The sequence below is a fragment of the Embiotoca jacksoni genome, unplaced genomic scaffold (assembly GCF_022577435.1).
Source record: "Embiotoca jacksoni isolate LCO1_2020_lvr unplaced genomic scaffold, fEmbJac1.0.p SCAF_12, whole genome shotgun sequence".
Taxonomy (NCBI): Eukaryota; Metazoa; Chordata; class Actinopteri; family Embiotocidae; genus Embiotoca; species Embiotoca jacksoni.
In genome coordinates, this window is record NW_027185252.1 from 5,638,857 (window position 1) to 5,651,944 (window position 13,088).

Here is a 13,088-nt window from a genome sequence, read left to right on the forward strand (position 1 = left end):
TTACATTAGGAATGCCACGCTGCTTGTGTTCAGAATGCAGTGCGTCCAATGCGATTAGGAAAGGCACACATAGCCAATGAGCAGGCTAATCAAATTGCACTGATTGCTGGTATATTGCCTCTCTCTGTTCTCTCTTTTGGACAGAATTGTGTGTTGGCACCACTGATGTCTTTATTTATTTGACATCATTGACATCTGCATTAAATAGAGTATATCTCCAAAATGCACAGTATATTTATAAATATAACTATTAATGGAAACTAGATCTAAATCCACAATGTATCATCTTTAAAGTACAGCGAGACCTGTTAAAGCCATCTCTTTCAATCAAGGTCAGCTACATTTCTATGACACTTTTAAGAATGATTTGTGTAATTTTGCTAGATTATAAATAGAAACTGTCACCCATTTAGAGTTGGTGGATGTCAGGGAATAGCGTTTACATGTGAATATTATTATAATGATACTGAAAATAACAAAACCTGACAAGTTATGTTCTGACCAGTCTTTTTTCATTCAGTAATTCTCATATTCATACTTCACATTAATAATTGCACAGAAGGGTGCATTTTTGAGGTCCCCATTTAAATCTGACATTCATATTAAAAATTTTATTTTGTTCCTTTGCCTCATTGGATGTAAAACCATCCAATCAGAGGAACAGAGTAAAGCAGCTGGACCAATCAGTTAATGAGAATAGATGTCATCTGAAAAAAAATCTGAAAAAAAAAAAAAAAAAAAGGGGGAGGGTTGGGTTGGGAGACAGACACAGCTGTCTAAGTATTGCCAACAACAGACAGGCAACAAGGGGTGTGTGCATATGTGTGTGTGTGTGTGTGTGTGTGTGTGTGTGTGTGTGTGTGTGTGTGTGTGTGTGTGTGTGTGTGTGTGTGTGTGTGTGTGTGTGTGGAGCCCAACCCTGTCCAGTTGAGCAGTGGTGAACAGGTGCAAAGCTTTGCGCATGGATGTGTGTCTGAGTGTGTAAGTCACCATTATTCCAGAGTGGTTGGCTCCGTATTATTTATTCAGAAATGCTGGGCTGAGGCTGTGGGTGGCAGCTGGCGTTACGTGTGCATGCGTGTGTTTGTGTGGACAACATAAGATCCCCCTGGTCTTTTGTGAATCCCCTGTACTTTCCTGGAGCAACAGAAGCACTGCGCTGTTGCCTACGTCTCTCTCTCTGCCTGTAAACCTACACACACGCACACACTCGCACCCGGTATAAACTCTGTCACCACAAATACACGCACGCGCACACAGTAGAGCACAATAGCCCAGCCCAGCAGGCAAGAGTAAACAATCAAGTACTATACCCCAAGTATTGTCAAGAGCACCCCCCCCCCCCTCTGTACTCCACCCCCCCTCCCCACACATACACACACACACACACACACACACACACACAAGCCCCGCCGCGCCTCATTCAAAGGTTCCATTCATGTGTTGCACTGAAGGGCCACCAGTAAGTGCTCTCCACCTCACTAACTGCTGCTCTCTGCTCTCCCCTCTGTCCTGCCCAGCTACCTGTCTTGTCTCTCCACCTGCTCCGGTGTGTGCCCATCTGTCCATCAGGGTGCATTCACGCTATTTGGAGCGATTGAGTCACACTTTGGATTATTTTCTCCTTAACTTCTGTTTGTACAGACAGGTGAGAGCGAGGCCAGAAAGAAACCACGAATGTGACCTTTCTTGATTTTATGTGATTCAACGAAGTTTGTTAGTGAGGGAAACCGGTACGTCACATGGTTGTGTACGGTCTAGTTTTACGGATACAAGACAATGTGAAAGCACAACATCACAAAATGAAGCAAGCCTCATGCAGTTCCCTCACAATTTGTGCAAAACAGAGACTGGGATTATAATTGTTTTGGCTCTTCTGCTAAAATCCCTGATGAAGACTGTTTATTCAAACACTGTCCAATAAAAGGGCTTCTTGGGCACCCACGTGACTTTTGTTTACAAGATGCTGTTTACTTGTGATCAGGCAGCGTAACTTCATGAACTACGTAACTTCATGAACTACTGTAGAGTTTGGCCAACTAAATTCGCAGTGTGATTTGCAATTACTGACTGCTCGCCTGTCTGTCACACCGATGTGACAGACAGCTCTATATGTCACCTCAACTCAGACAAACACTTCCCTCTCCTTCACTGAGAGCTGGTGTTAGTCATGTTGCAACGTCTGTCTGTCTGAGAGGCTGCTTTTGACAACATGTCCACATCAGCTGGCCGACATCAGGCCCTTAAAGCTCGGATACCGTTAGAAAGAAACAAAGATGACTATTCCTATTTTGAGATCAGTTTAAGACAAAGTTCATACTTGGATTAAAAAGTCAAATATTATGCTAAAAAATAATCAGTTCTATTTTTATTTAACTATTTTTTCAATTTTAATGGTTTTATGTGAAGCACTTTGAATTGCTGTGCAGTTGAAATGTGCTTTACAAATAAACTTGCCTTGCCTTTAACATTAAGCATTTATATTAGGCCTTAAGTCTGTTATGTACATTTTCTGGAAAAATAAGTCACAAACAAAGCCTGTAAAAAAAAAAAATCATTCACATTTTCCATCATGAGCTAATAAACAATCAGTTCGGTATCGTCAGACTAAATTATTTGATCAAACTCATTATAATATTCAACACCAATAACAGCAGTGTCAAAAATATCAAGAGGTGTTTCTCTGTCACTGTTGTGAAAAATGATGATTTTTGCAAAGTTATTATCTGGTTATTCTTCAAGACTAATAATAAAAGATGTACTGAAACCTATTTTGGCTCCGTATATAAAAAATAATTCTACATTATTAAAATGCAAAACAAAGTCTCAGCATTATTGGTTAAATACTGCAGAACATACGGTGTGTGAACTTGCTCGTCTAGGCCTGCAGGATGCTTAATGAGCAGGTCATTTCCCAGGTCTATTCAAACTCAAGATATTGTGTAGAAACACTCAAACCACGGAGCAATATCTGAATATGGCAGATGTTCGTCCTCCTTTCTTCTGTTCTCCCCCTCCACCTCCTCTCATACAGCAGTCTGCTGTTGAACCTCATCTTCCAGCCGCTATACTGAGACATCTGCACCTCACTCACTGTTTCTTTCTTTCTTTTCCGTCTCATCTTTCCTCTCTATATACACACATATATACACACACACACACACACACACACACACACACACACACACACAGATACAATTCTTTGCTTGATGACAGATGGCAAGTCAACAATTGTATAGCGTCAGTCTCTCAGAACAGTCACACATGCCACATGCACACAAATACAGAAACAAATACCACCTCCTTGTCCTCCTGTCCCTTTGTACCCAATCCCCTGTCAGATGCCTTGATTTGTTTCTTACAGCTGAAAGTATGCATTGGTGTGTGTGTGTGTGTGTGTGTGTGTGTGTGTGTGTGTGTGTGTGTGTGTGTGTGTGTGTGTGTGTGTGTGTGTGTGTGTGTGTGTGTGTGTGTGTGTGTGTGTGTGTGTGCGTGTGCGTGTCCCTCTTTAACTTGGTATATTAAGCACTAGTCTAATGAGAGCATGGTGAGGAGCGGGCCCCAGCCAGTGCACCATATGGGGGCCATTTAGCCCCCTCAGAACATTGAGCCAAGCCTCGCTGACATGATTACCACTGCCGTCCGCTGCTCTACACTAGTGTCAGATTGGGAATGGGGAATTTTATCATGGACAGCTAATTAATGACTGGAGATTGGCAACTAGAGACGGAGGAGGCAGAGGGAGGATGAAAAATTCGGTCAGTGTTTGGTCTCCTCTTCCTCTCTGTTTTCATCAGACTTACTGAGACTCTGTGAAACATGCACACATCCACGGGGGAAAAAAAAAAAAAAATGCACATGTATATAAACAAATGCACACAAGTAGGGAAAAAAAGAGGCATGTAACATGGTTATATGGTGTCACATTTTCTGGTTAGTTAAAAACAAACATACTGTAATTGTCTATCCTTTCAAAGAAATCATAATTAATCACATTTGAACTTCTTCTGGGTTCGTGTGCCATGCATGTACTGTACACAATTTTCATGCACGTATTTAATCATGGTTCACATTTTCAGTGTGTCAATGTGGCACAGCAGGCTGAAGCTAGTGGCTTAGTTAATCCTGTCAGAGACAGATTACAGGTGGGAAGCTATAAATAGACTGACTGTCCCTTTAACCTGACCACTGCGACATCAACATGCAGCTCAACTATTAAGTCAAGCATATCAGGAGCAAACTCAAACCAAACCTACCGAAGGCAGTCCATAATAAACGTATATTTAACGTTATGATGAAAATGACCAGGTGTAACCCAGAAAACAAGTTTTCACTGCATCTTTTACATCACATTTGGGATCCAGAGCAGGGTCACCTGTAGTATCCTCACAAACATTAATTACTACAGCAGCTACACCTACCAGCTTTGCGGTAAGTAATACCATGGCAACAGTGGCACTGTGTGTTAGACGATAAATGAACCTGTTAGATAACATTCTTTCAACTACACTCGTCAACTCTGCACGACTTGAAATGAGCTCAGCAGCAGTGTTGGTGTGTCCTTCTTTCACACACAACCAAATGTACTAATCGTGGTCAATGGATTCCTAAAGCTCCGTTCACCTTTGCTCAGTTCACCAAACAAGGTAAGTCGTCGGCTAACACTGCGTCTTAACTGAGAGCCATTAGACTGGGTAATCAATTCAGAAACACTGATTTTTATATTTTTTTTTTGTTGTAAAACTGTCTGCAATAGCTTTAAACAGCTGCTGCCTTCACGGTTTCCACATACTGTAAGCTTCAGTAACAGAGGTTGTTCTCTGGAACTCATGCTTTGTTTTACAAATGAAGCAACACAGCTTTGTGCTACAGAGGCAGAGGGAAGAGGAAAAAATGCATCAAGGATGTAACTGATGTTCCAGAGCAACAATAGCTGTCCAGTTTCCTTTGGCAAACAGATGTAGATCACTGCCCACCATTACAGCCTAGTTTCTTGTGCCAAAATAGAACAAATATAAAAGCCCAATGTCCTCAGCTCACTCCTGCTGCACTATCATCCGTTCAGGTAAATGAAAGTTCAACAAGTTAAATTAAAAGTGTTATTAAAAATCATGTAATCAGCATCACATAATAAATATGTGCCAAAAAAGTTTGCAAAACTGGGCAGCTTGTTTTTAAGGGAATTTCAAGCGCTGACATGGCATTTAATACATAAACTGTTACTGGAATGGCAATCATTTTGTTAACTCTGGTAAGAAAAAAGACCGGCAACTGATGTCTTATTGTCAGCCTGTAAGGCACTTCTAAGACACACCATCAGACTGCTGTTTCATTAACTAATAAGGCACCAGCAGAGTGTATACTCTGATTATCCATGTGATTATTATTATATTATATATTATTATCCAGTACCAAATACTGGAGAAACAGCAGTTTGGACCAGAGCTCTACAAGGCCACTAAATAGCATTTACAATATATACTACACTCTATATTTTTGTAGCTTCTGGAAGAAAAAAAAAAAAAAAAAAAGTTTTAACATAATATAATATAAACTTAAACTTAAACTTGAGGCTCAAGTTTGCTACAGAAATGAGCAGTCATACGAGTCCACAATGGTCAGAGTCTGGGGACCCTCTCCAGCCTGCTAAAAACACTAGCAGTTAACTGAGCCACTAATCTGTTGGCCTAAATGAGACAAACCAACCCCCACTCTAACCTGCCTCCTCTAATCAGCCCAAAGCCTACTCCAACCGGCCCACAATACCTCAAGATGTTAGACTACACATTACCCTTTCGGTCTAATCTCTATATTAGCAGATTTAAACATAGATTCTGGTTTCAGCTTTACTTGAATTGCTTTATCAGGTAAGGCTGGAGCTCCTGCTGTCAATAGATCACAATGGAACACTACAGGAACACCAATGAAACAGTGATCAATGGAAAACCAGCTGAATAAACAAATCTGAGGTGTCCAGGAAACCTGGGATTCATAAAAATGCACAGAGACTCTGTTCTTGAACGCCTCCTTGTAATAATGTTTGACAAGGCTGTATCCAAAAAAAACAAAACTGATGTGAGTATTTGCAACAATATTTGTGCAACAAGTGTGTTACACCTGGTCAAATGAGATAATAAACCAATGTTTATAGAAATCCATGGAAAATCCTGTTTGTTGTTTTATTCGGGTTCCAAGAGTGAAAAGGTCTAAGTGGCTTAGTTTACATGGTGATTTATGGTACATTAATATACTGACAAAAAAGGGTGAAGCATCAATTTGTTACAAACTGCATTAGCATCATCCTGTTATTTGATGAGTTATTACCAGCAGATGACATACAATATGTTGGGTCAAGACTCTGCTTCTGATCACACTTATTACTAAGCAAGTAACAGGTGTGATGATATATAGTGTGTGAATATGGTTCAATGAAGGAAAATATTTGAAAATGAAAATTTGTATTTGAGATTTTGACATGGCTTTTTACAGCGTGCTCACGATGACTATAATTGAGTAATATTTAATATTAATAATGATCTTGTCAGGTGTACATGTGTGAATGTATGTGCATCCATCCACAATGTGGTCAAATGTTTGAGGTCAGCATTTTGATGATCATGAGCTGCAAACTAATCCCATTACTCAACTTTATCCCCTCTCGCTTCCTCTGTCCAAGTTCTCCATCTGCAGTGATCAGCACTCCATTCATTGATCCGTTCATTCATTTATCCAAGACTGCCTCCCTCTACATTAGTTCATTCACAGACCATCCATTAATCCATCTCTGTTTGCATGGCTTTTACAAGGATGCTTCGCTCGCCGCTGATCCTAACGACTGACTGAGTTTACAGAGCTACACTGCTTCAGGTCATTTAACTCGGAACCGGACAAACGTATGCGAGGTACCAACAGTTATGATGCAGTGTGCTGGCAAAAATTACTACATCTAGATACAGAAAAAATTGTTTGGCTCTATTATTGAGAGGCTGCTCATGGCTGTTTAATTTTGTTAAGTGCATTAAGTTTTATTCATCACATCCTTCAGTGTTTGGACCAGATCTGCTGCTGCTCCAGACCATAACAAGAGGACAGTCTCTTCTGCTGCAGCCTACTTTTGTATCAGAAAAGATACAAATGATAAGATACTTCCATATAAAATTCTTGCCTGGTGAAGCTTCAATTTGGAGTTGAACTTAATTTCATGGTTTATTTTTTTCATTTCACAACTTTGCAACACAAAAGTATTTGATCATATTCTAACATAAGACACAGGTGACAAACTGCATGTTATCCATCTGTCTTTCACTGTGGTGTCTGTACCAGCCATTTGCAGGTCTCTTCCACTGGCAAGTTGTCTGCCTCGGTACTATGGTGGCTGTATCTGTCACAAACTATGTGTCTCTGCCTGTCTCTCCTGTGCCGTTTGTCTGTAGGCTCTGCAGACTAGTCTGTCTGCGCTGTGCTGTCAGTCTGTCTGACTGTCTGGCTGACTGCCATTCTCTGCAGTGTAGAGTGAGTCATTCTTAGGACAATGGAGACAGTTTGTAAAGCCACACTGGAGCGTACACTTCCTCCGGATGTGCAAGAGGATGCCATTCATAACAAAGCCTGCACTGTCTGACTGTCTGCTACTGCCCTGTATATGCAAGTGAGTTTGAGAAGCAGAAGTGATAGAAAGAGAGGAGAGGAGAGGAGAGGAGAGGAGAGGAGAGGGGAGGAGAGGAGAGGAGAGGAGAGGAGAGGAGAGGAGAGGAGAGGGGCGACACATCAGACAGTGGCGGCGGCAGCAGCAGCGGCTGGTGATTGATATCAGAGATCTGGCACTGCCACCTGATCCAGCCAGCAAGCCTCTAGCAACACTGAACTCACTGAACTCACTGAGCCAAGATGGCTGCCTCACTGCACTGCACCCAATGAACCCCACAGCAGCCTAATGTATACAGTGTAGCACATAGAGTTCCCAAAAAGATTAGACAGTAGAACAGAGTGCAGAGGAAAGAGTGTAGAAATAAGGACTGATAGGACTCGTACTGTGATCAGAACTCTGCATATCGTGGATGTGATTTGCAAACAAACTATGTCAAGGCAGGGGCAGCAAGAGCAGAACAGATCTGAGGATACACAGACATGCAGAAGAAATGTTTCAGAGAACATGCGTAATGAAGCAATGTTAATTATTAGTGGGGGTTTTTTTAATCACGTGGCATGCAAAATCATGTCAGTATGATTATGCCTATAGCCCTCATGACCAACTTAGTGTCTTTACCCAACATGCTCCCAAAGTAACAAAAAATAACTATTGAAGAGAGTAAAATACTGTTAAGATGAGTTTATGTGTAGTGGAACTTCTGGTCTGTTCCAGCCTATGGGAATAGAAGATTTGTATTTGATTGTAGTCCTTTATGAAGAGAGCTTAAGAAATGATTTTCAACATATCAATTAATCTTCCACAGAGGCATGTTTGTAAAATGATCTTCACATTGAACTGAATTAACCTCAACCCCAGTAATATCTTCAGGGGTAAACAGGAAATACGATGTTTGCACTGACACTTGCTTAAAGCTTCTGAGTCAAATTCAACATTATGATCATGCAAGACTTAGCTGTAATTTCTATGCAGTTTAATACGTTGAATTGCAGGATATTATGGCAGTTCATAACCAAAGCCTCATAACTTCTGCGCATAGATTTGGTAATATTTGTCTTTAAATAATTTTTCTAAATAGCTTCGTCCTTTAAGTTGCAGGAAAAAAAAAATAATAATTTGAAAGATAACCGTAAAAAAAGAGTATATACAGCATCCTGTTGACGTTATCTTATGCGTGATCGCTTAAACCCTGCTGGGTGACAAAGAATCATTGATCTTAGATCCTTTCAAAGCGAGTCAACAACAAGACATCCTCCACTTTGAAACAGCTGTATCTTATCTGATTAGTGGCAGTCCAGAAAAAAAACTTCTGGGGGACAGAAAGAGTGTCGGAGAAAAAGATGATGCGGCTCTCTCTGTCTCTCTCCGGTGTTTCTCCTCCCTCCTGGCCATCTGTTGTGCTGACTGCTGTGTGGGCTGATGTTCGTGGAGGTAACAGTATCCAGAACTACAGTGGCTGAGTCTGACCTCTGCGGCCCCACACTGGCTGACAGAAGGAAGGAAGAGTCCGGGCTCTGGCGGAAATGAAGTGGGGTAAAGTTCATGTCGGTTTTTTTTCAGGTGAAATAAAACAGCATTGTGACTGTTAATGACTGAAAGAAGAGTAACATCGGACTTTTAACCCAAAACACAACATTCCACAGATTTCAGTGTCCTTACAAGGCTGCACCTGCGTCTAGGATGTAGATATTTCTGGCACCATCAGAGTATCTTTTTAACCATTCAGTCTTTATCATTAAGAACAGAACAACCCGTTTGCCAGCGTTAATCACTATTTTGGTTTACTTGCAAGTCTGTGGCCTTTATGCCGCACTGTGTGTCGGATTATGGGATTTATCCACTGTTCATTATTTCCAAAGATAAAGAAATGTTTCAGCAGAACGTACTCCCTACTCTGGTTCAATGAAAGAAGGAAGGAAATCATTGTCATGGTAGCAAGCAAGTGAGTACTGAAATGCTCGGCCATCTGAGGACATACTGTATTTTGAAAAGGCGAAGTTCCTGTGTTCCAAGATGATGACGATGCTGGTGGTGAGCAAACTGAGTACATATACAATAAGCGCCTTTATGTTTCTCATGCATTCATTCTGAACGTCTGGTGGTTTGTCAAGCTACAGACTCACAAATACACACTGTCTCTTCATAAAGCATGCAGAGAGGCGAGCATCCCCATCAGAGTCCATGAGCAAGAAATCATCACCATAATTGATACTTTGGGCTATGAAGGGGAAACACCTTCCTTCCTTCAATCAATCAATCATTACAAGACCTGACAGTCAAACCACAACACAGGGTAAAAAATGTTTCAAAGGGCATAAACTAGGCAACCATCTCATGAAATTCCCATCATCTCTATCAATTACCCATTCTGGTCAAACTACATTAAAAAAAACTTCCTACAATGGGTCGCCACAACTGTGCAGCCAACAGACACATATCTATTTATATCATTTAGTTCTCTGCACAAACAAAAGCCATCATCAAAGAATCATTGTAATGTAAATAAGTTTCTTCAGAAAAGCTCTTTTATACCTCCACCATGAATGAGCTGTATATTCTCTACAGTAAATCTTAAACAGCCAGAGCATCAGACCATCATCTTTAAAATGACGACCGAGATATTTGAGCTAATTTCTTTTTACTAAGCAAATCCTTTTGTATAAGAAGAACTGCGTAATTACATATTTTCTATTATCGCTATATCTAATCATTATCAAATCACTATTTCACTACAAAACTGCCTCATTTTAGAGGCACACTGTATAGTTAACAGCTATAGTGGAACTCAAGTCAGAAAATGTAAATAATTCATCTGAAATGATTAATTATGAGATTACCAACAACAACCTGTTTTAACAAGCATACAGACGAGATTGAAACACTAACATGCAAAGAGAAACATCTCAATTCATGTAACCTGCACTTTAATAATACAGACAAACTCAGCAGCTATTCAAGTACTCATCGGACACTCATTAAGGAACATGAATTTAAAACTGATTGATTTAATAAAAAACCTTGGAGGGGCTTACAATCATTTCTGTTTCATACAGAGATCTGTTACACAGTTTGTCTCTCTTCTTTTTCTTTCTCATCTTCCACTCATTCAGTCTTTTAGTTTCTCTGTTTGTGTCACCGTCTCCATGCCACTCAATCCAAAACAAATAAAACTGTATTACTTGGTAGAAGAGTTGGAAAGTACAGGGCCTTATATACTGTGAAAGCGCAACTAAATGAATTCTTAATTGTACAAAAGTTTTTCTATATATATGTGTGTGTGTGTGTGTGTGTGTGTGTGTGGAGGTTTCACTATCTCTCTTGCTGTTTCATTTCTGTAAAAAGCTGTCTAATGACTAAGACTGCAGTCTTTGCTGTATCACGACCTGGACAGTGAGTCAGCACCCTGACCCTGCTTCTCTCCACACACACACCAATACAGACAACAATTTTAGCATATGATGCAGACAAACATTCATATTCCTGACACAAACAAACACCCCTCCTTCCTTCCCTAACCTCTTTCTCTCTCTCTCTCTCTCTCACACTGACAAACACTGGTATCACTGCGTCGTGACTGGGGGCGATGTGTTCCTCTTAATATGCACAGACGACTGTCTGAGGATCACACTGGCATGCTGGCACACACAGACAAAGATTGCACCCCCCCCCCCCTCTACTTCAGCAATACAGACCATGCACTGTACTTGTGTATGTATGATTGAACCCGTGAGAGCATCCACTCCACGCAGTGAAGACCAGCATGTTCTCCTGCTGTGCCATAGGGTGAGCCTACATTACCCAGAAACCTGCTGTCTGTTATGTATCCATGTCACTTCCTGTTCAACAGTTTCTGTTACACATTCCTAGACACCATCACATATTCAAGGGTATGATGCTCATTGGCCTAAAAGTCTGGAAATCCCCCTTGTTCTACCCCTGAGGCTCTCTCTCTCTCTCTAAAACACACACACAAATATCCACATAAGTTCACCCCTGCCTCTGGTAGAATCAGCATCAGCAGACACATGACCCCATAAAATTGTGGTTTGTTAGAAAAAAATTTTTTTTTAAAAGTCTTCAAGTGTCAACAGTCACTGCTGGGAGTCATCACAGAGCTATGTCACTTTCTGTCTGTTTCTCACCCTGTTTGGCACTGTTACGAATGACTTTTCACCTGTTGCAACAACCACACACTGAGCATAAGCTGTCTGACAAATAGGAAGTACTACTTTTGCAACATGCTCTTCAACTATTGCAATTGTCTCCCTACTTCTCATTCATTTGGCTGTAAACAGGATGTGTTGTCAGTATCCCTCTCAACTCCACCCCAACCGACCCCTCAACCCCATGTCATATGACTCTCAATGACACCACGGAGGATTTTTCTATGAACATAAGACACCGCCGCGTTAAATAATACCTCGGAGATACAGAACTAACTTTGATTTCAAAGACCAGTAGACAGACACAATGGCATGACAAAATGACACAGTGCACCAGCAATGTAACGAGGGGCCTGGTCGATGTTATTAACTGCAAACACGCACACACGTGCATACAAATACACGCACATACCCATGCACACACTGTTTTTCTCAGACACAACCTGACTGAAGCACGCAGAGGCTTAGCAAACAAACAGCTAGCTGAGATTATAATAAAGAGACACATCCCTGTAGGGGCAAACACACACACACACACACACAAGATAATCAGACATCCATGTGATCACTCACACACACACACACACACACACACACACACACACTCAAATCGCAAAACACTCACATCCTCCCACCGGCACATGTGGACAGCCACGGCCAGGCCCTCAGTCTAGACAAGAGGCAGAGAGGAAGAGGAGAGAAGGCAGAGGCACAGAGGAGGGGAGCAGAAGAGGAGAGGTACTGGATGTACTTACCCCGTTTCTGGAGCCATCCCTCTCTAATGATGGTGACATCGCTCATGGTTCCTTCACGCCGAGTGTGATGCCGCTACACGCCTGCTCCACAGAGAGAGAGAGGGAGGAGGGGAGGAGAGGAGAGAAAGAGAGGGAGAGGAGGAGAGGAGGAGGGGAGGGGGGGGGGGCCGGCTCTCCCAGCCTCCGCGTCACTCTCCCTCCCTTCCTTTCCCGTTCACCCTCTCGTTCGCTCAGTCTCTCTCTCAGAGACACACACACACACACACACACACACACACACACACACACACAAGCTAGCGGTGTGTATGTCTACGCGTGTGTATCGTCTTGCTTCCTGTTGTGGCTTATCTCCCTGCCTCCCTCCCTTCTTCTTCTTCTTCTTCTTCTTCTTCTTCTTCTCCCCCTCCTCCTCCACCTCCTCCTCCTCCTCTCTCGTTCCCTCTCCAGACCTTCCTCCTCACCAGCAGTGACTCAGCCTGGAAGGAAGTGAAAGGAGAAAAACATGATGTAGAAAAAAAGAAG

At 41.7% G+C, this 13,088-nt stretch overlaps 1 protein-coding gene across 3 annotated transcripts in view; it reads right to left on the reverse strand.

Moving 5' to 3' along the window:
* The window catches only part of LOC138195209 (RAC-gamma serine/threonine-protein kinase), a 55,283-nt gene that overhangs the window by 35,907 nt on the left and 6,288 nt on the right, over positions 1-13,088 (reverse strand). For 2 of the 3 annotated variants that reach the window (XM_069144402.1, XM_069144403.1), the window contains exon 2: positions 12,567-13,042. The exons of the other annotated variant lie outside the window; for it this stretch is intronic. In XM_069144402.1, coding sequence (XP_069000503.1) covers positions 12,567-12,612 — 46 coding nt within the window. In that variant the 5' untranslated portion in view covers positions 12,613-13,042. The remainder of the gene's footprint in view (positions 1-12,566; positions 13,043-13,088) is intronic. 3 annotated transcript variants of the gene reach the window in all.